We start from the raw sequence: 27,912 nt of genomic DNA on the forward strand, positions 1-27,912 counted from the left end.
GATTTTAAAAAGTGACATATTCAAAATGATAGTTTCTCAAAATGTCTTCTTTAAGTTAACTGTTTTTCCTTTTTATACACTAACAGGACCTGAACTCTTACCTAATTATGTGATACATAATCCTACACAACAACACCTTACCTCTAATAAATGTAAGAGGGTTTGTATTGAAATGTCACTGAAATGTCACACCTCTGGTAACGGAGGGAAGGACGTTTGCACCAGCAGCAGCTACATGTGACTGGACATACTACTCTATTTATAACAGCTGAGTGCAAGGCCCCAGTCTGCCATATGCAAGGACAGACGGACATCAGACTGTCCCTGCTGGGAGAAAATACTGACGCCTTCAAACTGGACAATTTGTCGCTGTGCAACAGGTAAGCTCCTTTTTACTAAAGAAACCCATTAACAATGACTGTTGTATGGCAGCTGTGCTTGATATCCGTCAGTTTAATGCAGTAATAACACAAGACCTTTAATGACTTTGAAGTAGAGCAGTTGTTCAATTTAACACAATACTGAAGACTAAATATTAATCCTCATAACTGCACACCTGAAAATAATTTCTCAAATTCTCATTTGTTGCTGAAACAATTCTGCAAAAAAAACAAAAACTGTATTGTTTTAATATTCACTTTAAGAAAGTATTAAGATTTGTGCAAATAAAATAATGTGTCATTTTAATGTTTTTATTATAAAGCGTCTGTCATTTCTGCAATGACAGTTTCACTTTGTTTACAAAAAGACTTGCGGAGTATGTTTGTTAAGATGATACAGTGTGTCTCCAGCTGACATTTAGATCATGTGACCTGTTTTCTAAGAGCTGGGTCGTGGAGTATTTTGGGGTCTGTTATGGTGCTTGTGACCACGGTGGCTTGGTGTTACTTTGAAGCTCCCTGAGGTCATCATTTCTCAAGTTTTTACCTAATTTATTTTCAATGAGAAATGAGCAGTTAATTTGCACCACATAAGATACACCTCACCTTTACTTTGCACAATATTTTCCTAATGACAGCTGATTACAAGCAATGTTAAGTGCCAGACAAATACATGCACTCTATATTTAGATCAAATGTGTTTATGTACCTTCAGTTTCACCAAGGACACAAAGGATGTACTGCTACACACTGCAGAAGGACACTTATTATTAGCAAAATAAATACCTAAATCTGTAACCTTCTAACAACCTCTCTACCTTTTATCAGAATGAAGAACATGTAAGGTATCAAAATGGATGATTTGGATCACAGCATACACATTGCAGAGTACGACTGGACGAGCTTCTATGAGGACAGTGAGGAGTGCAGTCTGCTGCAGCCTTCACTTGCTTACCCTGATAACTCAAGCGATTCAGAGGATTCTAGTTCAGTCTTTGAACAGGAGCCACAGCACAGGCCTGCTGCAAACAAGGATGCACCTGAAGGCAACACGAGAGGATGCAGCACTGTAGAGGAAAGCTGCACAGGTTGCATTGAAGTATCAGTGCAGCTCAATCAGAGTGATGCGGGAAGACAACGAGATGATGTTACAACTAAAGCTGAAGAGGACATTGTAACACAGGTGGACTCTGAAATATGTCTCGATGGAGGAAATACTGCAGAACACATCACAGACGTGACAAATAACATTACTGACACACTGCACACTGAAGTAATAGATGTTCAAGTTTCTGTACAAACAGAGAGTGACATTTGTGACTTTAAATCCATACATGAGCCTGATCCTGATGTAAAAGATCAAAATGTAAATGAGCCACTCGCTGCAGAGAAAGCTGTGGCTGTGAGTGAAGATGTGGGCAGTGCTCCTATTAAAGCAGAGAAAGAGCGCTGGTTCGTGACAGTGAATGAAAGTCCTGCACGACACCGGCCGCGTATTGCCTCTGTGAAAAAAAAACGAAGACAAAAAAAACCTTGTAAAGACAATCACATGACAATTACACTTGGATATGGCTTTGAGTCCGAGGTAAACAGAGATAAAAAAGAATCTGAGAGAGAGATGGATATGAAGTTCATCATGCAATTACACCAAAACTCAGGAGGCCATTTAAAAGCTGAAATAAATCCTGAGAGCTTGCAATGGGAAAACATGTCTTCTTTAACATCTAGTGAAGAAGACAATGTGTCACATTCCTCCAAAGAAAACACAGATAAGCCAACCATGGACAGAAACAAATATGAAATTTGCAGCTTAGCAAACACATTTACACTGAAAGACCTTTCACAGCTGGAGAGCATGGAGTCAGATGAGTTTGAAGACAGTGTTGAGTTCTTCTCCAGTCACAGTTACGATTCTGAAAGCTACGTGTCAGCTTCTGAATCAGTGGAGGACCCTCTACATCTCATTAAAGAACAACACACTAAAACCCAACAAATGCAATGCAATGCTGTCATTACACAGGACAGAGAAATGCATTCATGCAATGGCGCTCTCTCCAGTAATGCAGCAGCTACCAACTGTGAAGGTTATGAAATTGACCGAGCTTATGTTGAACCTACCGTGACATTTCCATCTGCCAGCCAAAGAGTTGACAAAATGCCAGACGACAACTCCACATGTGACATTGACACAGACAGCACGGCGCCTCACATGCACTCAGATGCACCTGGACTCCAAAAAGACGAATTGCCAACAGAAGTGAATCTTCCAGCATCTGGTTGCACTATGGGAGATCAGCTTGGATCCCCTCCTCTCCCTGTTCCTGATTTAACTGTGACACCTTGCTCTGTGGTTGACAGCCCCGAAACATATGCAGAAGCCACGGGCCACACTCGCCCAGTGTACGCCATCTCTGCTTTTTGGGATGAGATGGAAAAACTGACAATAAATGACATTTTGCAGCTTAGGATGGGTAGAAGCACACCTCACAGGGAAACACAAGAAACAGTGAGACCTAATGTAGATACTCAGACACATAGCAGCTCTCTAGCAGACACTGAGGAGTATCATCTGTCTGATGTAGGTTTATTGGACATATCCGACACAGCTGACTCAGACTATTGCACACTGTCTGATGAATCCAAGCCGGATCGCTCAAGTTGTGACTTTTCCACCTCAGATTTTGAAGAAGACTATTGGCAGTTTATCAGCGCCAGCAGGAACCCCAGCCCTGATTCTTATAGCAAAACCCAACACAGCCAAAGGACCCCTGACTTTCTTTTCTCAGCACATGACGAAGATGGATCAACGAGCTCTGAAGGTAAGGAGACACCAGTTCCTCTAGAGCACTCTGATCAGGAACTTCAGTCCCCGAGACAGATGTTGAAAAGCGAAAGTGTTCAAAACATACAAGCTCTCAATACAGAGGAGTTATCTTTGCAGGGTTTATTCAGTAATGATGATAGCAGTCTGTTTCTAGGCAGCTGTAAGTCTCTGGAGGAAAGCGCAATTTTGGATTTAAGTGACAGTTTGGAAACATTAGTATCTGCACCTATTCTATCCAACACAGACGTACTGGATGAACACTACCGAATAACCTTCCCAGAAGTATTTGAATACTTTTTCATGCAGGGTAAAGCAGAGAATGAATCCAGCTGTGTCACCGTCTACGATCCAGAAAACCTCTCAGTGGCTCCTACATATGAACACAGTATTTGTTTATTCAGGGATGAAATGTCATTCTCTTCCCTCCATGATTCCCGGTGCGGTGAGGGGAAACCCATACCTATCTTCTCTTGTTCACATCCTACCGTCAGAGAACTCACATTCCCAAAACCAGACTATTTTTTCCTGAGTGCAGACACCTTGGAAGAGGATGACATCTCTCCTATCAGAGTTGTATCTCACTCACTCATCCAGACTAGTGATTGTGGGATTGTGAGATCTCAGGATTGGAAAAGTTTGCTGTCAATAAGGAAAATAAGCTTCCATGGCAAAGGCAGCATCTGGTGCAGAGGGTCTGGTACTTGGGTGTTCCCTGCTGCGGCTGAGAAGAGAGCAGATCCTCAAATCCCTGTGCTCGATGTGGGAAGAGTCTCCTCAGCACCATCCAAGCTGTTCGGAGAGCTGGCGGTGCAGCAGAGCATACTGGATGCAGCAAGTAGGTGTAAGCCTCATACAGGACAGACTGAATGTGAAACAAAAGTACTGTTAATTAAATGGTACTTTTCTGTGCATATCTATGTTATTTACAGAACAAGAAAGCACCTTCTCCACACTTAAGCAGTCCGATATGTGTCTGGTCTGCATCGCCTTTGCCTCCTGGGTACTAACATCTTCTGATCCAAAGGCTGCTGATGCCTGGAAAGCAGGTAGGAGACTTCTTGAATTGAACTTCTTGGAATTGATATTCAATTGTTACTCTGATAATTTGATTAAAACCTTCTTCTTCTTTTTTTAAAATCTAAAATAAAACATTAGATATTTAACATTAATAATGTGACTTGTGATTCTACAAACTAACCTATATTGAAATCTTTTTCAGCTCTTCTAGCAAATGTGAGTGCACTGTCGGCTATCCGGTACCTGCGGCAGTATGTGAAGAAGAGTTCTCTTCACGATGATCCCTGATACACACAACAGATTCAGTCATTTCCAAACTTTTTCACTAGGGTCCATTCATAAAATATATCTATTGTACATATAGTATATACTGTATATCATATCTACTTTATCAATCAGTGTATACATCAGTTTACAAGTTACAATACAGGATGTAAAATCAGAGGTGGGTAAACCGAACTACTACTACTAACTGAAACTAGTTGGATATTTTAATTGAAGGATGTCTGGTGATGTTTTAAATTTTTCTTATTGTCAGCAAATTTCATGAAACGACCAAAACCAACAATTAATTTATCAGACTAAGAAGTGTTTTCTGTGTAGCAAAAGCCTGATATGTTGTATTCTTCTGTGCCACAGGGCTCAATTGTTGCCAAAATGATTAAAAACACACAAATGATCCATTTTAATGAAGTGGGAGAAATATTCCTTTATGTCCATGAACATGATCACTGTAGTTTTTGCCTTTATTTAACAGTGGGTGGCATAGAGGCCAATAGGAAACAGAGAGGGGAATGACCCGCAGCAAAGGTCCCCTGCCAGGATTGAACCAGAGCCACTGCCTTTATGCGGCATGCGCCTTAACCACTCAGCTACCAAGGCGTTCTTGAAAGTTTATTTAACCATGAACTTATAGTTAAGAACCAGAGATACCAGGGAAGTCAGGAAGTATTGAGAGACTGTCTGCAATATTGCACCTTTTGGTCTTTTTGTGGGATTTGTTGACAATAAGAAAAAAAATTAGTTATTTCCATCCCTATTCTGTAAGACATTAAAATATTTCAGCTACATTTTAAACATTTAATTTTAACTTATCAGTTGTGGGTTAACTGATGTTAATATACGGACCATATACGTTTAAACAGCTGCTGTTATGTCCAGTTGTCAGTGTCTGGTTCTGCTTTGGTGCTTTTAGATGCAACCAAGCTACGTGTGATGGCAGCTTGTAGGTTTTTGATGTACTGATGTGAAGCGTATGCAGGGTGCCTTTGTAGAGGATGAAACTGGAGATGAAAGTCTGAGAGAAAGTTGGGTTGTAGATTTTGGTTTGGTTTGTATGTTTAGTATGTTGGAAGAACAGATTTAGAAGGTGACTGCTTGACCTGCGTCATGGTTTTGTCTAAAAATGTAGCTCCCCGTCTTTTCTGCTCGTGACTTGATGCACAGCTACCTCTCATCAGACTGCATGAGAGAGTGATTGTTGCCCTTTCAGCCTATTTCATTTGGACAATTTGGATCAAACAAAGCAGCTCCGTAGCAGAATTTTGTTTGCATTTTTTCCACCGATATAAGAACACAGTCACAACTGGAGCAGCATCTAACAGCTTTAATCATCTATTAATCTGTCAGTTATTTTCTCAGTTAATCGATTTATTTCCCACAGCACAAGGCAACTTCTTCAGATATCTTTTTTTGTCTGCCCAATAGTCCAAAACCTAGTATCAAGTATGCAGGTCCCATGTGGTCTGAAATACTATCTAGTGGAACGATCAGTGCAAGGTTTGCCGTGTTGCAAAAACAGATCGGTCACATCCTGTTATGGAACAAAATGTAAGCTAAAATTATTTCTCATTACTAGCTTTGACTGTATGGAACACCTGTTGACATTTCCTTCAGGTGTTGCTGTATCAAATGTTTTTATGTATTACCCCTGAATGATCTGCTGCTGTTTCTGCAACTGTCAAACAATGTTATGAAAAACGCTACAAGCAAACAGTTGATCAGATGATACTTGTCAACTCATTTCACACAAGACTGGGTACATGTGATTTTCCACAAACGATGGATTTTGTGCTATGGGAGTCAATGAACACATCACTCTACTCGCTATGTAAGTAAATGCGTGCAGCATCAGCAGGAACTCCACTGTTATTTTCCCACAGGGTAGTCCCCAGGTTGTGTTTCCTTTCCGCACGTAATAACAGCGACCAGTGCAAAGAAAATAAGGTGTCCTTGCAGAAATATTTATTGAAATAAATATGCAATGGATACACTTTCATATTATGTCACATAAATATTGAATTTCGAGGCAGTTTTTAAAATTCAGTTAAGATTTAGTTTCTCTCCAATTCAGTTATTCTCATCAAAAAGATACAAATACATTGTTCTGATTAAAGTTTCTATCTGTAGCAACAGATCACATTCCAATTAATAATTATCTCACCTTATAATACTATATACTGTTTTCAGCTTATGGTTTACTGCTATCGTGCTAAATCGAGGGTCAGGTGTTCACATCTACTGCTATATCAATAGTACTCATTCTTATAGAATATTGTGAACATGTAATATTTACAGTCTCAAAAATGAGCGAATAAAAGCTTAGGTTATACTGTGAAAAGATATCTTGATATATAAAACTTTAGGATTTAGACAAATATTTAGCAGATTTTAGAGTAAAACCAACCTCTACTATGTTTCCAAAGTCTAAACACGACAATGCAACTTGCTACTCTACTTTGGTGAAAACTGAAGACTGAGTCATGCTAGGTCGTTACAATCATTCAAACACAGATTTTTAAATGTCATTCTGTACAAGGAAATTGTTTAGAAATTATAGGAATATTTAAAGTTAACACCAAAGTCAGTCTGTTTTCATATCCTTTCTAAGAGCTGTGTTTTAGCAAATTTATTCCACCATGTATGAAACAGTTTTACAGTTTGTTAGAGAAAATCTGTCGCTTTAAATCTCACATGAACGAGTGAGACTATTCATTATTTTGATAATAAAACTTGTATAAAGTCTCAAGTGATATGAAAATCTCAGACAGACTTTGACAGTCCCATTAAGTGCTGAACAAGGAATGCACATAAAGATACACAAAGATTTTTCTAAAATATATTAAAACAAAAAAATTGACACACAAATATTCTCTTACAGTCTCGAAGGGATACACAGTTTTCTACTGGGTATGAGTATAGGGTTTCAGGGCATGCATCGCCTGTGACTCACGATGGCTTGTCGCCTTCTTTCTTCAGACGGCTGCAGAAAACAGAAACAAATGTTAGTGAACAATGTGCAGCTGGCTGAGTAGCACATTTTACACGTTTCAATAATGTTATACTTTTATCACTATTATAGTTGTCCCCTTTAAATATATTTATAAATTATAATATATAACTAAATTACTCAAATTCTTTAAGTCCTCAGTTTAGCTCTGCTTCTAGATAATATATCCTAAAACCAAACTTTTCCAACACTGAAAGACCTCACCTGTAATAATCCTCCTGACTGGGTAGAGGGCCTCCATGCAGGTGATGCCCATGCAGCCACTGCTGCTCCATCGCCATCCTCTGCAGCTCTGCAGACTGAGCATGCATGGCCTGGAGCTGGTGCGCAGCAGACATCTGAGGAATAGGACCCTGCAGCTCTCGTGGATATGCAGCTCCTATAGAGAGCACAAGTATAAAAAATACCAGATTGGACTAGATGGACTCAGAATGCAGTTGAGTCACAGGCTGTGAGTACCTCTGAAATTAACATTACGTACCAAACAAAGGGTGGCGCAGCATCTCATGATCATGAGGAAGATCACTGAGTAAAGGGTTGGGGATAGGGCCACCAGGGAAGGGGAACCGGGCCAAACGTGGTCCTGGAGCCATGGGGTCTAGAGGATGAGGGCTCGAACCTGTATGGAGAAACAGAGAAAAACACTAAATATGAACTGCATCTCTCCTGACTTTTCAAAGTCCATGAAGTCGAAATGTCCAGCCTCACCTTGACCGAGGGGATCCTGTTGGTGCAGGTGGAGGTGAGAGTGAATGTGAGAGTGCTGGTGATGATGTGGCGTCACGTTGAGCATCTGCAGCCTGGTGGCGGGATCTGCCACGGAGGCCATCCTCTCTGCGTGAAGCCTCTCTGCGGTTAGTCGCTCAGCGTAACTCAACTCCGGGCGCATCTGAGGCCCCGCTAAAGCCATCCTCTCCCGCTCCAGATGGTTCAGCTGATGGTGGAATTGTGCGAAGGGGTGTGGAGGCCCGGGTATGTGGGGAAGAGCCAGCGCTCCGTGTCTGGCAAAGTGCTCCATGGGGTTGGCAGAGGGGTGTAAGGTTTCCATATCTGGGGGTTTGACCTCGTAACCGGGCTTCATCCTCTCGCGGAGCTCCCTCTCTCGGAGGTTCCTCAGCTCACGCTCTCTGAGGCTGGGCTCAGCACTGTACAGGCCGGGCATGTGGTAGGCCAGCAGCGGGTCCCCGGGGCTCAGTGACACGTAGAAAGGGTGGTTGCGGTTTGTGGGAGACATGACATGGGGGCGGGCGTATTCACTCAGGGTGCGAAGGGCTGGTGTATCAGGGCCAATGTAGGGGGGCACAGCAGCTACAGTAGTGGGCGGCTGCTCAAAGGAGGGGCGTCCGTGGGCTTGAACCGTCATCTGAGCCTCACTCATACGACTGTCATGGGAGGAGCTGGAGGCTCTCTGTAAGCAAAGACAGTGTGTGAGATAACTCAAACATGTTCTGATTAACAGAGAAGATGCTTAAAAAAACAGGAATTAAATGAATGTTAAACTCACAGCGTTTCTGTCAGCCTCTCTTTCTCGCTCTCTGTCTCGCTCTCTTTCTCTGTCCTTCTCCCGTTCACGTTCTTGTCGAGCACTGAGCTCAGCCTCTCTCCTGGATTTCTCCACGGCCTCCTCCCTCTTCTTGGCCAGCTTGGAGGATGAAAGCGGTGTGAAGAACAGGTCTGTTCTGGCACATGAGTTGTAGCCACGATCCAAGTGTTTGATAAACCTGGAAGTAATGACATGTGTGCTTTTATTAGTATGACTAATCAATTTCATTCACACAAATCTCAACATGATTCATTCAAAGGCTGCAGTGCTTTTGCCACTACCCGAGATGCACATTGACTGAACACCTTCCAAGACCAATGGGTGTTAATCTTTATCTATTTATCTTTTATTTACATTTTGATGAACATGAAGCCACTTAAACTGAGTTTTGTACTTTTGGTCAGTTATGAAACGAAATTTCAGGCACCGACTTTACTGCTGACATTTGAGTACTAATTAAATCTTGAAGAACCAGCTTTACAACATACTTCATGGAGCCATACCAGCAATCAGACAGGTTTACACACACACACACACACACACACACACACACACACACACACACACACACACACACACACACACACACACACACACACACACACAAGTAAGTCCCTTGTGGTGTATTTACATAGACTTCCATTAATTACCTGGAGACTTACCCTAACCTTACACAACTTTTGTACGCAATTGCACAACTTGTCCCCAATCAACTGGGCTTAAGTCTAGTTTGTGTCCCTGAAAGTGACTTATGGTATACCCCATTTAGCAATCTGTTTTCAAACACAGTGGCATATCTGCTTTCACAACAGTACATAAGAATGCCAAAACCTTCCCATTTTCACAAGAGGAGCAAAAATTTTTCCACAAGATAACGTCCGTTAGACTGAGACATACCGTGCCGACTGACTGGCATGGCTTGCTATGTTGCTGATGGTGGGCTCTGGCGAGGGGCTGCGTGGTGGAGACGGTGGGCTTTCAGCTACTTCCTCCTCATCCAGCGGCTCTTCTTTAATCTGAATTTGTGATCCTCCTGCAGTGGTGGTCGTTGACGGCCTCAGTGGAAGAGGTGGAAAAGATGACTGGAGGCTGGGGATGGGGCCGACAGTGGATGATGTTACAGAGGTGAGGGGGTGTGAGGCCGCACCAGACGGGTTAGAAGAACTTGAGTGGGTCTGCACATGAAAGATCACTGGAAGTTGGGTGGGAAGTGACTGCATTGGTAAAGGCTGTGGCATCATCTGAAGAGGGGGAGGGGGAGCACCTGGAGGATGCTGGTTGGGCAGTGAATTGAGGGGCTTCAGAGCAGGTGGAGGAGGGAGATTGGAGGGCATCTGGGGGAAAGGTGTAGCAGCCTGGTGTGGCATCTGTTTGTGTGAAGGTGGAATTGGAGTAGTGGGAGGAGGCTTGATTTGTGGGCCAGAGAGAGGAGGCTGGGGAAGCTGCGACTCCCTAAAGAAGGGTGGGGGTCGCTGGGGCGCCTGAGGCTGTGAAGACACAGAGCTAAGAGCAGGCGGGACCTGAAATGCCAGTGATAGAGGAGAGTCCTGACCCAATGCTGATGGTGGACCCGAGACAGAGTGGGAGGTGGGCTGTGGTCGGATGTTTGGGCCCACTACGGCAGCTGACTGACCAGCGGCTGACTGAAGGGCGTCTGGAGAGGGAGGAGGGGGGCTCTGAGCAGGGTCAGCAGATGGGGTGATTTGCTGTGGCTGGGGAGTGATAGGAGGGCCCTGAGACGGGAGGGCCTGCGCCACCGGTGTATCAGCCAGGACAGCAGCCGGGGCGACTGGCTCTGACGGGACGCCGTTGGGCTGAGCAGAAGAGTCGGAGTCGCTCTCGTTGCCCTGTTGAGGGCTGGGAATGCTGGGAGAGGAGCTGCGGTTGTCCTGATCGATGTCTTTGGTGTCACTGCTGCCATCGTCCTGAGCACTGCGGCTTTCTGAAGAGCTTTCCTCCTCAACCTCGGCCTCTACCTCTGACCGGGAGCCCGGAGGATCCTGGAGGAGGACACAAAACAGGATCATGAAAGACTGATAAATGATATCTTACACGTTTGTTCATTTGGTATTTGACATTAAAATGCGTTTTGCTGCTGCTTTCTCACCTGTGTCTTCGGCCTTTTAGGTGTAACTTTTTCAGGCTCATCCGGCTCCTGAGCAGGATTCTCTCTCACACGCTTTGTTGTCTTTGGTGACGCAACCTCGTCTTTAATCTTCTGTGGACACAGCAAAATATTTACAGTCGTATTAGTCAATCATTGATTGACAAACCCAAAAAGGAGTTATACCTAACATGCTAATAACATTTTTTTGGTAGAAGCTGTGTAAGATATGTCCTCATGTGACACACTGTGCATGATATAAAGTCAGGTAGATTCACAAATACAATACACAATGTCAAAGATAAATTTGCGTCTCTTTGTCATTTGTCCCAAAGTTTCTTTCTTTATTTCTACTTACTTTAATGACTGGCAGTTTGGTAACCGTCCAAACTTTTTGGAAAATATTGTTTAATTGAAATGACCCCAGCCCATAAAATGGTATTCACGCCAGAAAACTCTACATCCTGTAATTAATCGTGGGGCTGTTATGAAACTCTTGAGATCAGTTCTGTTGTCTTTTTTTCTGCTACAATGTCAACATCTTTTATTTGGCATCATTTTGCCAATATCAAACTAACTTTATGTCATACAGGTACAGACGATGTGTAGATTATGTTTATATGTTTTAATGTGTATACGAACCTTGTTTGTCTTCTTTGTGGACTCATTCTTGCTGTCCGTGGAACATGTTCTCAAAGAATGAGAAACTGCTCCACTTGGGGAGGTCTGGCTGCTGGACTGCTGATCCTCACTGGTGGGGGAGCATGTGAGCCTCCTGTGGCCGCTTCTTAAAGATGATAGCTGCTTTAAAAACAGTCACAAGTATATATGTTAAAATGCAGGCAAGAAAGACAAATGTTTTTAATTTCAACTTTCTCCTTATTATATTTGTTTTGTGTTAGATTCAATACAACAGTAAAATTGATTATCAAAATGTTTTGACTACAAAATTAAATTTTTGCATAACCATCGCCATGTAAATGTTCATTACTAGCAATAAAGATAGCTGATGTGTCTCCTTCCAGAAAAGAGGTGACACCTCGGGCTTACCGGTGCTCTGCTTCGTCGTGTCCTCATGCCATGCTTGCTGTTCACCTCTTCTTCCTCTTTAACAGGTTTAAACATGAATGGAGCGCCAGCAGACTTCTGAGATGGTGGCAGACAGCCGTGTTTGTTTTCATATGTGCGGCAGGACGTGCACAGCAAGGGGTTATCTCTTCCTCCTTGGTGCCAATCCTTAGAACCTGTTGGAGAAACAGCTTTAAGTAGTTGGGTTAGGGTTAGGGTTAAGTTGTCACACCTCTTTTAAAGTCCTTTCTGAATTCAACATTTATCTTAGCTCTAAAGTCTTTATAAGAAATCTATGAATGATTAGTGTTAAATAAAATACTGAACTCTTCCCAAACTGAAGATAAAACTCACTTGTTGCACCACAGTGGCTGCAGCTCTTGACTTCCTGCTCACTGTCTTCACTATCAAGATCATCCTCACTTGCAGAACTTGCATCCACTGCAAAGATGAAAAGATCAGCTTAGACAAACACCGATTTCAATGACTAACACACTCATGGCTGCACAACTGTGAACAAAATTCATGAATGGGGGGGAACAGACATGACGACACATCTGAACAAAAGTAGCGCCTACCTGAATAATTTCGAGGCGGGGTGTTGACAGGAGGTGCTGCAGAGCGAGTCTTTGCCTTACGAGAGGATGGCTGTCGCCGTTGCTGTCGATAAGCTCTTGTTCCTGCAGCCTCAGGAGTTTTCTTCCAGTGGTAATAGAAAGTGATCAGCTCTCCCTAAAGATAGGAAAACAGATTTTTGGTAAGTCATGCTTTTTGTGGAAATGAACGCCAACATTTAATTCCCGCGTGCATGAAACATTCTTTTGTAAGCAAAAACGAAGTGTTTAATTACAGTCTTTTTGCTGGGAAGAAAGTCTTTCCGGATCCTGAAAAAATTCTTTCCGTACTGTCTGAGGCCTTTGATGAAGCGTTTCTGTGGGAAAAAAGGAGGTTGGGGTGGATAAAATGTAATGATGATATGTTGGGAAACAACAAGAACAACCAAGAACAATTAATGCTATGATTCACAGTAGCTTTTATTAAGGATATATCTGAAGTTATCACTATAACTGAATACTCTTCAACCATCTTCTGTTTAAAACTGATGTACTAGTTACATAGCACAGCTTTAGAATGACTGTGTACACAAAGTGAGGGGTTTGACTACTGAGCAGTGGAGAGGTCATGAAACAACTTTTAGATAAGTTCTGATCAGAAAAAGTACATTTTAAACTGCCTACTCTGTTAAACAACATACATTTAAAATTCTGAACTCAGCAACTGCACTTTCTGAGGAAAACCAGCTACAGCTAATGGATCTTGTAGTGAGATTAGTTTGTAAACTCTTATTTCCCAGGTCAAGAGTGAACTTTCAAGTTCATATCTGAAATCCTTAAACAGCCTTAAAAGCAGACTCATCTTCAAGGATTTCATACGCCTGCACACAAACTAAGAAACGATCAGCACTGACCTTCAGCGCTTTGTTACTAGCTAAAGGCGCCTCACCACATCATCCTCCGACCAGCATTTCTCAATAAGCTTCGGCAGAGGCTTCTTAACCAGACGCTGGAGAGCTTTTGCTGCATCATAATGACTCGCGTGCAGCTAGAATTCAGGGGAAAAAAAGAAGCTGTTTGTAAATTTGCAATGCAATAGTTAATATTCCTTGATTCAAATAGATAATGTTGAGTGTAATTCACCATGTTGAGTGCGTTGAGTGTGGTATCATCACGGGACGCCGCTAAACATCCATCCTCTGTGGATCCACCGTCACACATCCCTGCAAATGCTGCCATGCTCCTTGAAAAATAGACAAAACAGATTTCTGATGATATTCAAGATCAGTATTAAAACTGCATTTTTACACATTTAATGTTTAATTTTCTGTGTGATTCATATTCCCTGAATTAAAATCCGATTGAGGAAATAAGTTAAATGGAGAAAGTGGACAATAACCAGGTTGAATAGAATTTAAACTTGACACTTGTCTCACTGGAGCCATTTACTCAGCAGTATCTAACCAACACAAAAGCTGATAAAAGAACAATGTGTGTGAAGCACTGAACAAATACATCCACCACCACTCATCCATTTGGGTTAAACAACGTGAGGGATAGTTTGACAGTTGAGGATGAACTAAATCCAGTGTGGTTGAACATTTCTCTCACCACTTCTTTCTTGCTTTAATTCACCTTAATCTTTAGTCATTTCAATTTAGTCTGGTGCAAGAAGCACAAACAGAAGAGCACTCACGAGACATGAATTACACTTACATTGATTTAAATGTATTACAACCAGCTCAAAAGGAAGCTTAATCACACTGGCATTCACATATCCAGACTAAGCCTTGTTTTGTTTTGCATGTACTTCCCCATTTTAATAGCATTTTGACTCTAGTTATGTCAGAGGTACTGGTTCTTAATATCTAATAGTTTCGTTATATACCAACATAGGGTTTGTTTAGTAGCAACAAGTAGTTTCCTCACACTTGTAGAAATGCTATAAACACAAACATCCAGGTTATATAGTAAGATCAATATTTAGTGAAAAGTAAAAAAAAAAAAAAAAAAAAAAAGCCAGCCTTTATATTTGACTTAAGACTGTCAAAGTTCATGTTCTGTATTAACCCAAGTGCAGGTAATAATCACTGACCTGGCAGCTCTGAGGTACATGAGAAGGTCGCAGTCATTGACCCCGGGCGTCCACATCAGCTCCTCACTCTCTGTCTGAGTCTGTAAACCAGACATGGGCCGCGGCTGCAACTCCGGGAGTTTCGCCTGCAGAAAAGCCAAAGAAGAGACAAAATCTAGTGAAGAGATAACGTAAGAAGACAACACACTATGTGCCCTGCTCAGATTTATTTTTAATAACAGGTGCAATTAGGGTGGCTGTAAACAATAATGATATTTTCAAAACTAAAACTAAAATTTATTTACATTTTAAGAATGGTTAAATTGACTACTAAACAACTGTATTAAATCAATTTTGGTTGACTAAGGATATAAAAATCAAATGGATTTTTCTGGTTTGACTTTATTATCTCAAAAGGAGCTTTAAACATGATCAGTACATCAATACATTTAATATATTTTATGACATAAACATACCAACATCCTTACTGTATGTCCTATCAGCCCTAAATCACACTGAACTGACAGATCTGATCCATTTATAATGATTAATAAGCCATTAGACTTTATACTATTAAGGCAAATGAGCCAAAAGCATAAACTGCTTTTCTTTACAATAAATGTCCTCCAAAGTTTGAGGTTTTCAAAGAAAAATTCACTAAAAATAGGTTTAACCTTTAGACGTGAGACTATAATAATCCATTATTTAGTTTTATTATAACATGATATCAAATATCAGAGTTAAAATCATCTTTATTATCCAACTACGTTTATGCATACAAGGAATTTGACTCCAGTATAGTGGCTCTAATTATACTTACACAAAATAACAACATGATAACATTCAGAAATATACACAAAGAATGTCTTTGTACAGATGAAACAGTTTCTGTGGACTGTAAACAGGATACAAATTGTTATAAATTATTGTTCAGGTCTTGCAGGGTGTACCTGATGACTTGGTCCCACTCGGATTTCGCCCTGTGTGCTGTTCAGGCTCCTGAAATGAAGAAGATGATCAGCAGCATTACATTTCAGTAGCTCTAATAGTCACAGCCTCCTTTAAAAGACAAGCCATCGACACTAATACATCAGCTGTTAATTACCCTATAATTAACGCTGTACAGTATAGGGCTGCAACTCATGATTATTTTCATTATTGATTAATCTGTCCATTATTTACTTGATTAGTCAATTAGTTGTTTGGTCTGTAAAAGATGAGATACTTTGCTGTCACTGTATAATACAATGAAATGTCAGTTGGGCCAAATTTTTAGATGCCTAATTAAGAATAAAAAAATATTTTAAAAATACAGACACTATACAGTATGGAGATACACAAAATATAAAATAGATACGAATAAAATATATACATAGAATAAAAAAAATTAAAATGTTCAGTACTAGGAGCATTGCATATAACAGATGATTGCACTATATTGCACAGAAAGGATTGCAGTTTAGGGACGGTGTGAAATAAATAAAGGAACAGTCACGGTGGTTGATAAATCATCCCATTATTGCACTTCAGGAAAGGTAAGACGTCTAATAAACCGTCACAGGGGTTGAGATATGATGCAGTCAGTGCCAGTACGAACTGTTGCACATGATCAACACGTATAGGTTTTTAAATGTGTGTCATGTAGCTGAGGTCCAGTTGTCAGAAAACGGTGAAAATTATGGATCAATTTACAAAAACCCAAAGTGACATCCTAAAATGCCTTGTTTAGTGTACTGTATGTACCAGCGCTAAAACACGCCAAAAGCATAAACTGCTTTTCTTTACAATAACCTTCCTCTAAAGTTTGAGGTTTTCAAATATATTTCTTCATCCAAAAGAGGTTTAAGTTTTAGACATGAAAATATAATAATGAATTAATAGTGGTGAGGCCCAGATGTCAGAAAATGGTGAAAAATGTGGATCACTGTTTCCAAAAGCCCCATAAAATGTCTTGTTTAATGTTTAGTGTCATAGAGAACTAAAAAACAGAAAATATTTACATTTGAGAGGCTGGAATTAGATAATTTGGAGATTGTATCTTCTAAAGTGACTCCAAACAATTAATCGATTATCAAATGAGTGCATGAATGAACTAATCGTTGCACCCCCGGTACAGTATGTCCACAGAGGTGTGATCAATATGTGTTAAGTTCAGTCTCTTCCCTCCCTCTGAACACTGATTTCAGCAGCAGAAAAACATCCCGCCCCTCCATCTGTGGGAACCAATCTCAGCTGCGACCTGCGACGTTTCCTTATATTACATGAATGAAATCCGACGCTAGCCACCGCAAAAGACTGTCAATCAATCACACATGAGCTGCTAATTTTTTTTTTACGGTCACCATTACGAGAACAGTGTGTGCTACTTAGGAGATCCTCACAGGTTTGACAGTCACACAGTTAAAAGTACAGTATGTGATCGATAATAAATATCGATGTTAGCATGCACCGCACACACACAGACAGATAAATAGAGAGGGAGCCATGTAAATATTCACGTCAAGCCCAAAGGAATTAACAGCCGACCCACTAAAGAGGTTTGCAAGCGATACACATTAGAGCACATTATTAAAATGTTAAAGCCGTGTAGCTAACACGGCTAGCTGCTAACGACATTAAGGCTATGTGTTATTTGGGCTAGCTTGTTAGCCAGACGCCAACTTCGTGACCACTGACATTCCGACTATTCCACACAAAACGCCTCGCAAAGTAGCGCCACGAAAGATTAAAAAATAAAACACACACCGAAAAAAAACAACAACAACCATGCACACACACATTTAATGCACAACAACAATCCCGATTTAAAAAATGCAGACGGTGAGTTAATAATCAAGTTACCTCCGAGGACTGAACAGGTCGTCCATGTCGAGGGATGTTTGGATGTGGCTTGTTGACACTCCGCAGCGCAGTGGGCGACACACACACACACACACACATACACACACGCTCACATATACACACAGATATACACACACACACACACACACACTCACTGTGCAGAGCCCCTATTACATGGCTATTCAAAATGGAGGCGGTGTAGTGGAGGGAGTCAGTCTATTTTTTTTCTTTCCCTAGTGCAATGACCTCAGCAGCCACAGCTAAGCCTTCAAAGTTGTCTGAGTGTACATAACTGAGCATGTGCCGCGGATCAGCAGCTGCAGCAGCAGGCGGCGGGTCTGCCCATCATCATCATCACCCTCATCATCATCACCCTCATCATCAGCTGCTGCAGCTGCTGTAAACAGGCGTCCATGAATCAAACAACACATCACACTAAGCGTGATTATGTAAGCAAGTTATTTTAACCTACTGCCGACACAGACTGCCCAGCTGACAGTGAGCATAAAAAAGTATGTTTATTTTCTATTTACAGGTAAATATCATTTTAATATTCAAATAGAAACATCACAAATGAAAATTGGAAGAAAATAAATCTTCCTTTTCAAACTTTTAATAAAAAAATCTCAGCTATGTGAAACGCGACCATGGTACTATGATTTTATAACATAATAATAATAATATGTAATGTAATGTATGTAATAATGTATTAGCCTATTATCATTATTATTATTGTTGTTATTATTACAATATAATATACATGCTAATAAATAATAATAACCATCATCATCATCCAAGTTACCTTGAAAAAAGGGTTTCAAATGAATGAATCGTGTTGTACAGATTAAATGTATTTACCTTCATTATTATTATTTTTTTAAATCATTACTATTATTATTATTATTGTAAGAGCCCCACCCATACTGGATTTTTGGGGTCAGATTCCGAAAACGTTATTAGAGCGTAATACAATTCAGATATATATATCCTCAAATGCCTCCATTAAAGATATGTTATGGAGGCATGATATTTTACAGTTTAACAATAAACCTCATTGCATCATCAGTGCACTGAAACAGTAAACTTCACTGGGAATTCAATAATTATAAATGTTATATAATAGGCCAATATCTGTGATAATATCAGTCGACTCATTTATTATTAGTGATTATTATTAGTTATTAAGTGGGGCGGTGTACAGACTCTTGACTGGGACTGTATAATTATTAATTCACCTATATAACAATATATTTATAACTACATTTTATATTTTTACAACCTACAAGTCAGGTCATGTAGCCTAAGTATTGTAATGTGTGATGTTCTCAATTATAACACAATCTAACAAGTAACTACTCAAATCATTTTAAGTTGTTTCTTATGGCTTTATCAGTGGATTAAGATCCATATATTTGAATACTTATAAAATCCTGTGCTTTTTATATGAATTTATATGCCGAATATGGTTTTTCCACAAAAATTATAATTATTTGTCCTTAATAAAAAAATACCATCAATGACTACGTCAGTGTGTTTAACTGCTAGGTGTGATCACATACAGTGAAGTTGCAGATTAATCCACAGTTTGCTTCAAGATGGTGTCACAAAACCGATTGTAAAAATGTACCTTTAAAAACCAAATAATCTGCAAGAAAAGGGTTTATGATTTAAGTAATACAGAGACTTACAAATTATGATTGTTGTTTACAGAAGATAAAACTTTACAGCAAGACCAGAAGAAACATACCAAACCATACACAGGTGTGCAGAGGAAAATGAAATAGGGAAAAATAATCACAATACAACTGGTCAAAAAGAAACTTTTTATTATAAGCCGTGTCACCAAGTGCAGCATTTATGATAATTTGTTTGTGTTTTAAATAAATATTACTCAAGTTATAATCAGGTCTATAATTTACTTCACATTAAAAACAGAAAACGCTAGAAGACTTGATTGAAAACACAAATCCAGTGACTTTATTTCTATAAATTCATTAACACCATCAGTATGTGAGTAGTTCTACATTAACCGTTTTTGCTCTAAAGTGTTTATCATTATTACTTGATGTGTTGTTACGCATTTCATCCGTATGTGAGGTAAATGCTTTACTCTAACGGCTTTCTGAAGTTTTTCCCAGCGAAACAAGCCTCGTCTCCCAGCTCCTCTTCAATTCTACATGAAAACAAACAAACAAACAATAGAAATCAAAAGTTAGCTTCCTCTATTATTCTTACAACAGACTTTTACATATTATTGGTTTCATATAAAACCCTAACTTTGGTGTCATTGAAGCCTACCGAAGATACAAGTCACATTACAGGTGCAATGCCGTTTAAAGATACTGAAATAATGCAAAATCTGATTTATATACTGACCAAAACAGACGAAGCAATATCATTCAAGATCATTGAAGTTTAATTTTTAATCTATGGTAGTTGCAATTAAACATGAATGTATTGGTAGTTTCTTATTTCACAAAATTAACATTAACACATGCAAAGTCACATTTTGTACTTAAATATATAAAATTTGATAAAATTCATCAGGATGAGACTTACCTCAGAATCTGGTTGTATTTGGCCAAACGCTCAGAGCGACAGGGGGCCCCGGTCTTAATCTGGAAGTGTGTGAAAAACATTGTGTAAAATAATTGAGATCATTTTTCCACAGGTATCTTAGTTATTTTCTTTATCCGAGTCATGCATGATAATACCCATCTAAACGCATTTATTATTGCATTTTGGCTTTTAGTCATTGGTGTCTTATTCACTGAAAGCTTTTCTCAAAGTAGTTTATAAAGTCAATTCATATAATCCCTACAAGGGGCAATTTATTATACTCTCAAAAGTTGCAGTCACACAATCAATGTTTGTAATATCTGATTTTACCTGTCCAGTGCACAGGCCAACCACCAGATCTGCAATGAAGGTGTCCTCAGTTTCACCAGAGCGATGACTGACCATCACTCCCCAGCCGCTCTCCTGGGCCATCTTACACCTGCAGGCAGAGATTTACATAACAGGTCATCAATTCATTCTGCACAATCCAGGTCATTTCATGGTAAAGTATATATTTTAATGTGCATTTGACATTAACACATATAACAGATGTATAGTAATTTGACTTACGCTCTCATAGACTCAGTAACCGTGCCAATCTGGTTGACTTTAAGCAGCAGACAGTTGCAGGCAGACTCATCAACCGCTTTGGTGATGCGGTTAGGGTTGGTCACTGTGAGATCGTCTCCTACCACCTGGATTTCTGTGCTTCCAGTGAAGCTGCTCCAGGCCGCCCAGTCGTCCTGGTCGAAAGGATCCTCGATGGACACCACTGTGAACGACAACGTATGCATAGACTCCTTTTTAGATAGTTCAACAGATTATCAGAATAACTTAAGATGAAGTTTCTATAATCAGTCAGCTGTGCTTCCATGAAACACCAAAACATGCAGCTAATAAAGGAAAAATCACAGCATTTAATAGAAGTTTGAAGATTTATTTATATACTTTTGTAGCTTAGTCATAATTTCTATCAGACTGTCTACTATCTATCTATCTACTGCAATTTTATTTACTAAAATAATTTCTGAGGTCTGGAAAAAATTGAAGGTTAATGGGACAAGAAACATGAGCAATCAGACAGCATGTAAATAAATGATACCTAAACCACTTTACGTCAAGGTAAAATGAAAGTTAGCACACCAGAAATGTCTGTAGAATATTTTATTGTACAGGAAAACTGTGTGTATGTGTAACTACAGGAAGTGTGGTGAGCTGAATCAAAGCTCAAGTTGACTTTCTAACTGAGATTGATGTTTACAACGGACAGTTTGGGTCATCATTTTATTGTTTCAGTGTGAACGCCTGGCTACTCATGTTCGTTACCTGTACTTTTTTTTGGTGAAATTTAATTTATTGCCATTAATAGAAATGTTTGCCTAAACTAAACAAGTAAGACACAAGTTGTAATATCACAAAATTATACTTTGATTCTAAAAGTGATCATTTGAACATTTAAAAATACTCATCAATTAAGTGCAATCACCCATTTTTAAAGCACATTAACACTAGAATAGTTCAATTTAGCTCTGCAAATTTGCACTTATACCAATACACACCAATATGAAAGATAACTGTATGCTACTATGCCGTTATCTTCCAATACTAATCAGAACAACTAATTAACTACAATTAATTTGCGTGCATCTGTAAATCGTTGGCAGGCAAGTTCCCTCGAGGAGTTATTAGAGTTGATGAAGCAATAAATTAAGATGCCAGAACTGACAAACCTACAAAACAACTGTACAATAAAAAAAATAAAAATCACTGTAGATATGACTTAACCCATGTTGTTCACATGTTCTGACAACTCCTCCCTTGCCACAGGATTATTCTTTTGACTCCAACCAAAGATAATTATTGTGATCAGTAGTAATTTTAAATTTAAGCTCCTGTAGAATTTCACAATTAGATATGCTAGTGCTGTCTTTGGATGGCCATCAGTACGATAGTACTCGATTTGGACGTCAGTATTCTCTCACCGTATAGAGCAATAGCATTTTTGAAATTTGCTTTAAAATAGAAGATCTTTTTTTTCTTCTTTTTCCCCTCCTTGATCCGCTCCATTTAAAATTTGTGTTGAGGCAGGAGATGTTTTTTGTTGTCAGTTGCAGAACGACCACATCCCTTCGCTTCATTAAACTGTGTTATCACTTTTCTTATCACATGATGACTATATTGTGCTTCCTGCTCTCATCATGCTGAATATGTAAAAAAGAAAGTATCCTGCAGGTTACCTGGATAATCCTTAACAAAGCTCTTGTAGAGATCAGCCAGCTCGTCAGGAGTGATGTAACGACTGGGATCGTCAGGAGACTTGAAGTCCAGGTCGTATTTTCCGTCCCTGTAGAATTCAGATGCTGCCACATCCATGCCAATCACAACCTCATTTGTGTATCCTGCTTTGGAAATGGCCTCCTTGATTAACTCCAGAGCTGCAAGGATAAACATTGTATTAAAAGATATGAAAAAAAGACAGAACATATAATAGGAAAAATATGATTTATATATAATTGCAGAAAGATCAGTGCTCATAATTTTGATAGTCAGATGCAGAATATGACTCATCATTAATTGTATCTGTAATAAATAGCACCTTTCTAAAACAACAGTTTTAACTGTTTAAACAGTTACCTGTAGTCAACTGCTTTACTGTTCTTAGGTGCTTTTAATTGCATGATTTCATTTTTTATTGTTTCTAATTTTTGAAACCAACTACAGGCTTCCGCGTTGGAAAGTCGCATCACCAGCGTACGTAGTTAGTGACACCTACATCATTACCACAGCAACCTATGTAGACAGGTTGATGATGTTTGGAGACACAAATTTGATCGGTTCACTTGCAAATAACAGTGCGTAGAGTCTGTCTTAAAGATCTGACATGAGAAACAAATCTGATTCGCCTGCAGTCTGAACGTAACCAAAGTGTAAGATCATTCTACATCATGGATATATGGACTAGTATATATATATATATATATTTGGGAGTGGTTTTCACTGGCTGCTGCTGTTGCATTCTGGTCAACAACTCAGAGACCACATCAAATAAATTTACCTTCCTTGTTCTCAAGGATGTTTGGGGCAAAGCCGCCTTCATCGCCCACATTGGTGGCATCCTGGCCGTACTTCTTCTTGATGACGTTCTTGAGATTGTGGTAGACCTCAGCTCCGATGCGCATGGCTTCTTTAAAGGTGCTGGCACCGATGGGCAGGATCATGAACTCCTGCATGGCAAGCTTGTTGCCTGCATGGGAGCCGCCATTGATCACATTGAAGGCCTGATGGAGGAGGAGAGGAAGGAAATGAGAGCTGTGACTTCACAATAAATTGGTCCGTGAACTGAATAAGAGAAAAGATATGAAGAAATGTATGCATATCATTTGCTAAGCAAAGGCTCACCGGCACAGGCAAGATGACCTTTGGGTTTCCTGCCAGGTCAGCAATATGACGATACAGGGGGACTCCTTTCTCTGCTGCACCAGCCTTGCAAACAGCCAGGGACACACCCAGAATAGCGTTTGCTCCAAATTGGGCTGTTTGAAAAAAACATTTTTTTAGTTGTAGAGCTGCAACAATTGATTAAATGATTGACAGATAAGTAAATAGTAAATGGACTGCAGTTATATATAGTTATTATATCGCTTTCCTAGTCATTATGACTACTCAAAGCGCTTTTACACTACATGTCTCATGCACACATTCAAATACTGGGCTACCACGCAGGGTGCCAACCTGCTCATCAGGAGGAAACTAACCATTTCATACACATTCACACGCCGTTGACACAGCAACTGGAGCAATTTGGGGTTAAGTATCTTGCCCAAGGACACATCGAAAACTATGAGTGTGGGAAATTCCTAAATAAATGGTATTGTATGAAGCCCTGTTTGTTTAGATTTTTGTTTGTTGGCATTTTTCTATGAAGAGGGCAGACAAGAGGGTGGAAGGTAAGTAAAAAAACCTTGTCTGGACCACTGGGTCACCATGAAGCATCTATGTCATTTCTTTTAAGCTTTGATACAATAATAATTGATAACGTCACAGCTGATGGCAGCAGGGAGATACATTTAAAGTATACAGTAAACATTTAGAAACATGACAGATTCCAACATGTGCATCAAATCTCATTGTAAAAGATTAATGATGCTTTTAGGGCCAAACAGTGAAACATTCCTGAGTGGTCAAGTTAGTCACCTGACCTTCATCCAACCGAGCAGCGTCATCACCAGCTGAAGATCAGACTGTAGCCACAAATGCCCCAAAACAAGCAAGAAGTTACAGCAGCTGAATTATGATTCTCACTTACATTTGTTCTCTGTACCATCCATGTCAATCATCATCTGGTCAATTTTTTCTTGCTCAACCACAGACACATCCTGAGGAGATGAGAAGTGATTCACATTAGCATTACAAACAGAAAGAAAACCTTCTGAAATGTTATTAATACAAAATCAGGAAAACGAAACAGAGTGGCAATTATTTTCTTACTTGGCCAACAAGTGCAGGTCCAATAGTTGAATTTATGTGGTTTACAGCCTGTGAGACTCCTGTGACAGAGAGATTAGTGTGATTACTCTTTCACAACATTCTGGGCAAAGCAAATAGTAAAGCCATATGTTCAGCAAAACATGCAACCCTTATTTCTTAAATACATACACCAAAATAGAGAAGCATGCACTGGGATAAATTATTATATTTTTATTGTTTTACACATTTAATTACTCCTGTTTAAGATGTCAACACAGTTTTATTTCACAGTCAATCAATCCACATGCTCAACACCGTTATTAGGATGAGAGCATGCTTCACAGACAATTCAGCATGCACATCATATCTGCTCGATTGCCAAAAGCATCGACTGAATTTTCATGACAGTGTAATCAATAAGTCTACTGTCAACCGCATAACACTTAGTTGTTAATTAAGAGAGACGGGCGGTGGAAACTCACTAACCCTTTCACATCTGGTAAAGAGGAAGGGAGAGAAGGGAGAGTAAAGATGACACAGAAAAACAGGGGAATTTTCCTTTATAGTAAATTCTTCTTCAAACTGAGAACACAAACCCTGCTATTAAAAAGGAAAAGCAAAAAACGTTGCACAAACCTTTCCCAAGGTAGTGAGACTTGTCATTATCCCTGAGCTCCAAAGCTTCATAGATGCCAGTAGAAGCACCGCTTGGTACAGCTGCCCTGAACAAGCCTAAAAAATGTACAAGAGAGCAGAAAGAAGACAGAGTTATGACTTATTAACGAATGTGGTGAAATTAATTTTGTTATTGAGGCATGTGGGAACATAGAATCATATATAACAAATGTATTAATTTTACCTGCATCCCACAATGAACAGTCTAACATTTACCCCTACCTTTGTCAGTGTAGAGGTCGACCTCCACAGTGGGGTTTCCACGGGAGTCGAAGATCTCTCGGGCGTGGATCTTAACAATGGACATGTTGCAGGACCTTGAGATGAGACAGAGAGGTTGGACTTGATATTTGGCAATCAAAGACACACAGTAGCCTGTAATAACTTGAGACAGAATAATAATGCAAAAACTAGCTTAAACCATCTAAAAGTCCAATTTTCCTGTTACAGAAATGCATCTGACGTACCTTTTTTTCCGCTCTTTCCTCCTTGAGGCTTACTCACAAAAATATCCTGACCTAGCTGCAAGCTTAGGAGTGCTAACAGGCATGCTACTATCCTAATTGGATTAGGCCTTCTCATCTGATTAATCACATGGCAGTTTGGATGAAGAAATTGCTGCATCTGTCAAAGCAAGGGTAAGCTTGCAGTTACAGCCAGCCTGTGTCGCTGCAGTAAAAATGTATATGAATTGAAATTTGAGTGCGCAGTTGTGACACTACCTTGATTACAACAGAATATCTGGAACGCAAAGTCACTCTGCTATGAACCACATGACATCCGCTGTAATCCTGTCCTTTGCCAGATAAACAAGCAAGCTAACGACCCAATGCAATGACTCTTCCTGCAGACCGGGTTTGCACGCCAGACAAAAGGCCCATTAAGGAAATAGCGATTCCTGTTCCAGCTTCCAAAATGAATAAACACGAGATTAAAGGCAAGACAGACACACCTAATCTGACACTCACATTTCTCACTGGCAATGAAGACTCACTCCAAGAAATCCAACAGGTTAAATACAACCTGAGCTACACAGTTATGTTATATTACTTGTTGGGGATCAATTGAATTTTAATAGAAACAAAAACTCTTAACTGGGTATTTTTGGCAAAACCTCAAAACCTTTTGTACCACCTGGGATTCAGGTTAAATGATAGTGAAAGAGGAATTTTCTCCTATGATGGTGGGCAAATTAAACGTCATGTATAAATACAAGCACAATCTTTTTAAGAGTGGACACCTAAAAAAAAAAGTTACTAATAATGCTTTTGCCATTCTGTTTTTCATACTGTAATTTTGTTGTCTTAGTCTACTCAGTACACACAACATCAATCACACTTCTGTCCATTGTTCTTCTCTGTTAAAAGGGTTTTTTTCTTACTCAAACAAAGAGTCTTAGGATAGAGGATATTTTATACAGACTGGAAAGCCTCCCAAGGCAAATTTGTGATACTGAGAAATATAAATAAAAGTAGAAACAAGTAGACTGAAAAACAGACATCTTCACTTCAGGTTATCTGGGAGTTCAGGCCTTCAGGGGGACCCTTGGTTACTTTGGTCCTGCTCTCTGGAACAAACTACCAGGTGAGCTGAGATCAGTCGCTACTGTTTCCACATTTAAAAGTAAACTTAAAACATTTTCTAAGGTTTATGAAGGAATGTCTGACTGTGTGTGGTTTGTCATAGGCTTGGGACCAGTTAATTAGGGATGGCTTGTCCAACTGGGGACAAAAGCCATGTCCCCAATTGAGAGAAAACTGATTTTTGGGTCAGTGGTTTACGGTTGGGTTTAGGCAATTAGTGGTGATGATGGTTATGGTTATGGTAAGTCTCTTGGGAAAGGGTGCACGTCTACGTAATGTCCCTAAAAGTGTGCATGTTTGATTTGATTTGTTCATTTTCAGTTGTTGTAAGTCTACATTTTTAAACTTTGCTTAAAAGTTTAAAAATGTAGACCACTTGCTATCATGCTGATGTTAAACACACCTGTAAGTGCCAATTGTGTATGACAAGTTATTTACAAATAAAATGGACTTGATTTGAGTAACACAACTTTACATAATATACAAAAAAACATGCATCAGGAAATAAAACCATTTCCTACCAAACCAGAAGTTGCCAGTTCGGTACATCACTAAATTCCCATGAGGAAAATATCAGTTCATTCATGACCTTTTTTTCCACTTGTTAGTGGATAAAACAATCAATTACTGCTTATCTGGGATGATAAACCTTAACAAATATTAAACAGATGAACACACACTTTTATTGGAAACTGGTTTGGTCGGTTGTTTAACGGGAGCTAATTACTGACAGGATGAACAGATTAATTAAATAATCCTTAAGAACAAAGAAAGTCCAAAGAGTCTACCTGCTGACAAGTTGAGACAAAACCGCTGAAGTGAAGCGCTGACGGAGCAAAGACACCGGTGAGTGAGCCGCGAAGCGTGTGCCAAAGAAGAGGAAGAGGAAGAAGAGGAGGAGGAGGAAGAAGAAGGAGAGGAGTTTATTCTTCTT

The 27,912-nt window shown here is 39.7% G+C and overlaps 3 protein-coding genes across 6 annotated transcripts; 1 reads left to right on the forward strand and 2 right to left on the reverse strand.

Annotated features, from left to right (window-relative positions):
- The first annotated feature begins 333 nt into the window (after positions 1 to 333).
- perm1 (PPARGC1 and ESRR induced regulator, muscle 1) lies at positions 334 to 4,509 on the forward strand. Its single transcript, XM_062445104.1, has 4 exons — positions 334 to 380; positions 1,209 to 4,039; positions 4,134 to 4,250; positions 4,424 to 4,509. The coding sequence occupies exons 2-4, from the start codon at positions 1,234 to 1,236 to the stop codon at positions 4,507 to 4,509; spliced, it is 3,009 nt and encodes a 1,002-aa protein (XP_062301088.1). The 5' UTR covers positions 334 to 380; positions 1,209 to 1,233.
- Positions 4,510 to 6,443: 1,934 nt separating this feature from the next.
- On the reverse strand, positions 6,444 to 17,893 carry rereb (arginine-glutamic acid dipeptide (RE) repeats b). Of its 4 annotated transcripts, none has more exons than XM_062415210.1 (17): positions 17,695 to 17,893; positions 15,804 to 15,852; positions 14,875 to 14,999; positions 13,923 to 14,022; positions 13,729 to 13,827; positions 13,076 to 13,156; positions 12,804 to 12,957; positions 12,580 to 12,666; positions 12,208 to 12,401; positions 11,800 to 11,958; positions 11,161 to 11,271; positions 9,951 to 11,053; positions 9,015 to 9,231; positions 8,219 to 8,918; positions 7,992 to 8,129; positions 7,715 to 7,889; positions 6,444 to 7,483 (listed from the first exon to the last, which is right to left on the reverse strand). In XM_062415210.1, exons 1-17 carry the CDS (start codon positions 17,718 to 17,720, stop codon positions 7,450 to 7,452), a joined length of 3,552 nt encoding a protein of 1,183 aa, XP_062271194.1. In that variant the 5' UTR covers positions 17,721 to 17,893; the 3' UTR covers positions 6,444 to 7,449. The 4 variants fall into 4 exon arrangements, with proteins under 4 accessions (XP_062271194.1, XP_062271191.1, XP_062271183.1 ...); XM_062415207.1 differs by having other exon boundaries at positions 11,800 to 11,961; XM_062415199.1 differs by having other exon boundaries at positions 12,208 to 12,416.
- A 1,610-nt stretch (positions 17,894 to 19,503) lies between these two features.
- On the reverse strand, positions 19,504 to 27,856 carry eno1b (enolase 1b, (alpha)). Its single transcript, XM_062443554.1, has 12 exons — positions 27,767 to 27,856; positions 25,618 to 25,712; positions 25,357 to 25,452; positions 24,742 to 24,800; positions 24,560 to 24,629; positions 23,653 to 23,786; positions 23,309 to 23,531; positions 22,491 to 22,688; positions 20,824 to 21,025; positions 20,584 to 20,692; positions 20,254 to 20,312; positions 19,504 to 19,867 (listed from the first exon to the last, which is right to left on the reverse strand). Exons 2-12 carry the CDS (start codon positions 25,700 to 25,702, stop codon positions 19,801 to 19,803), a joined length of 1,302 nt encoding a protein of 433 aa, XP_062299538.1. The 5' UTR covers positions 25,703 to 25,712; positions 27,767 to 27,856; the 3' UTR covers positions 19,504 to 19,800.
- Positions 27,857 to 27,912: the final 56 nt, after the last annotated feature.

The sequence above is a fragment of the Scomber scombrus genome, chromosome 3, assembly GCF_963691925.1.
Source record: "Scomber scombrus chromosome 3, fScoSco1.1, whole genome shotgun sequence".
Lineage (NCBI taxonomy): Eukaryota > Metazoa > Chordata > Actinopteri > Scombriformes > Scombridae > Scomber > Scomber scombrus.

What these genes read in the sequence shown, in the direction of transcription:
- perm1 (XM_062445104.1), top strand. Translation starts at nt 1,234, where the DNA reads ATGGATGATTTGGATCACAGCATACACATTGCAGAGTACGACTGGACG. An exon ending in GAGCATACTGGATGCAGCAA is followed by an intron (nt 4,040 to 4,133) that starts GTAGGTGTAAGC and finishes TGTTATTTACAG; the next exon opens with AACAAGAAAGCACCTTCTCC. An exon ending in TGCTGATGCCTGGAAAGCAG is followed by an intron (nt 4,251 to 4,423) that starts GTAGGAGACTTC and finishes AATCTTTTTCAG; the next exon opens with CTCTTCTAGCAAATGTGAGT.
- rereb (XM_062415193.1), bottom strand. Translation starts at nt 17,720, where the DNA reads ATGGACGACCTGTTCAGTCCTCGGAG. An exon ending in CCCGCCTCGAAATTATTCAG is followed by an intron (nt 12,667 to 12,803) that starts GTAGGCGCTACT and finishes TCATCTTTGCAG; the next exon opens with TGGATGCAAGTTCTGCAAGT. An exon ending in ACAGGATCCCCTCGGTCAAG is followed by an intron (nt 8,130 to 8,218) that starts GTGAGGCTGGAC and finishes TTCTCCATACAG; the next exon opens with GTTCGAGCCCTCATCCTCTA.
- eno1b (XM_062443554.1), bottom strand. Translation starts at nt 25,702, where the DNA reads ATGTCCATTGTTAAGATCCACGCCCGAGAGATCTTCGACTCCCGTGGA. An exon ending in GGATGGTACAGAGAACAAAT is followed by an intron (nt 23,787 to 24,559) that starts GTAAGTGAGAAT and finishes TTTTTCAAACAG; the next exon opens with CCCAATTTGGAGCAAACGCT. An exon ending in TTGGCCTGTGCACTGGACAG is followed by an intron (nt 20,313 to 20,583) that starts GTAAAATCAGAT and finishes ACACACTTCCAG; the next exon opens with ATTAAGACCGGGGCCCCCTG.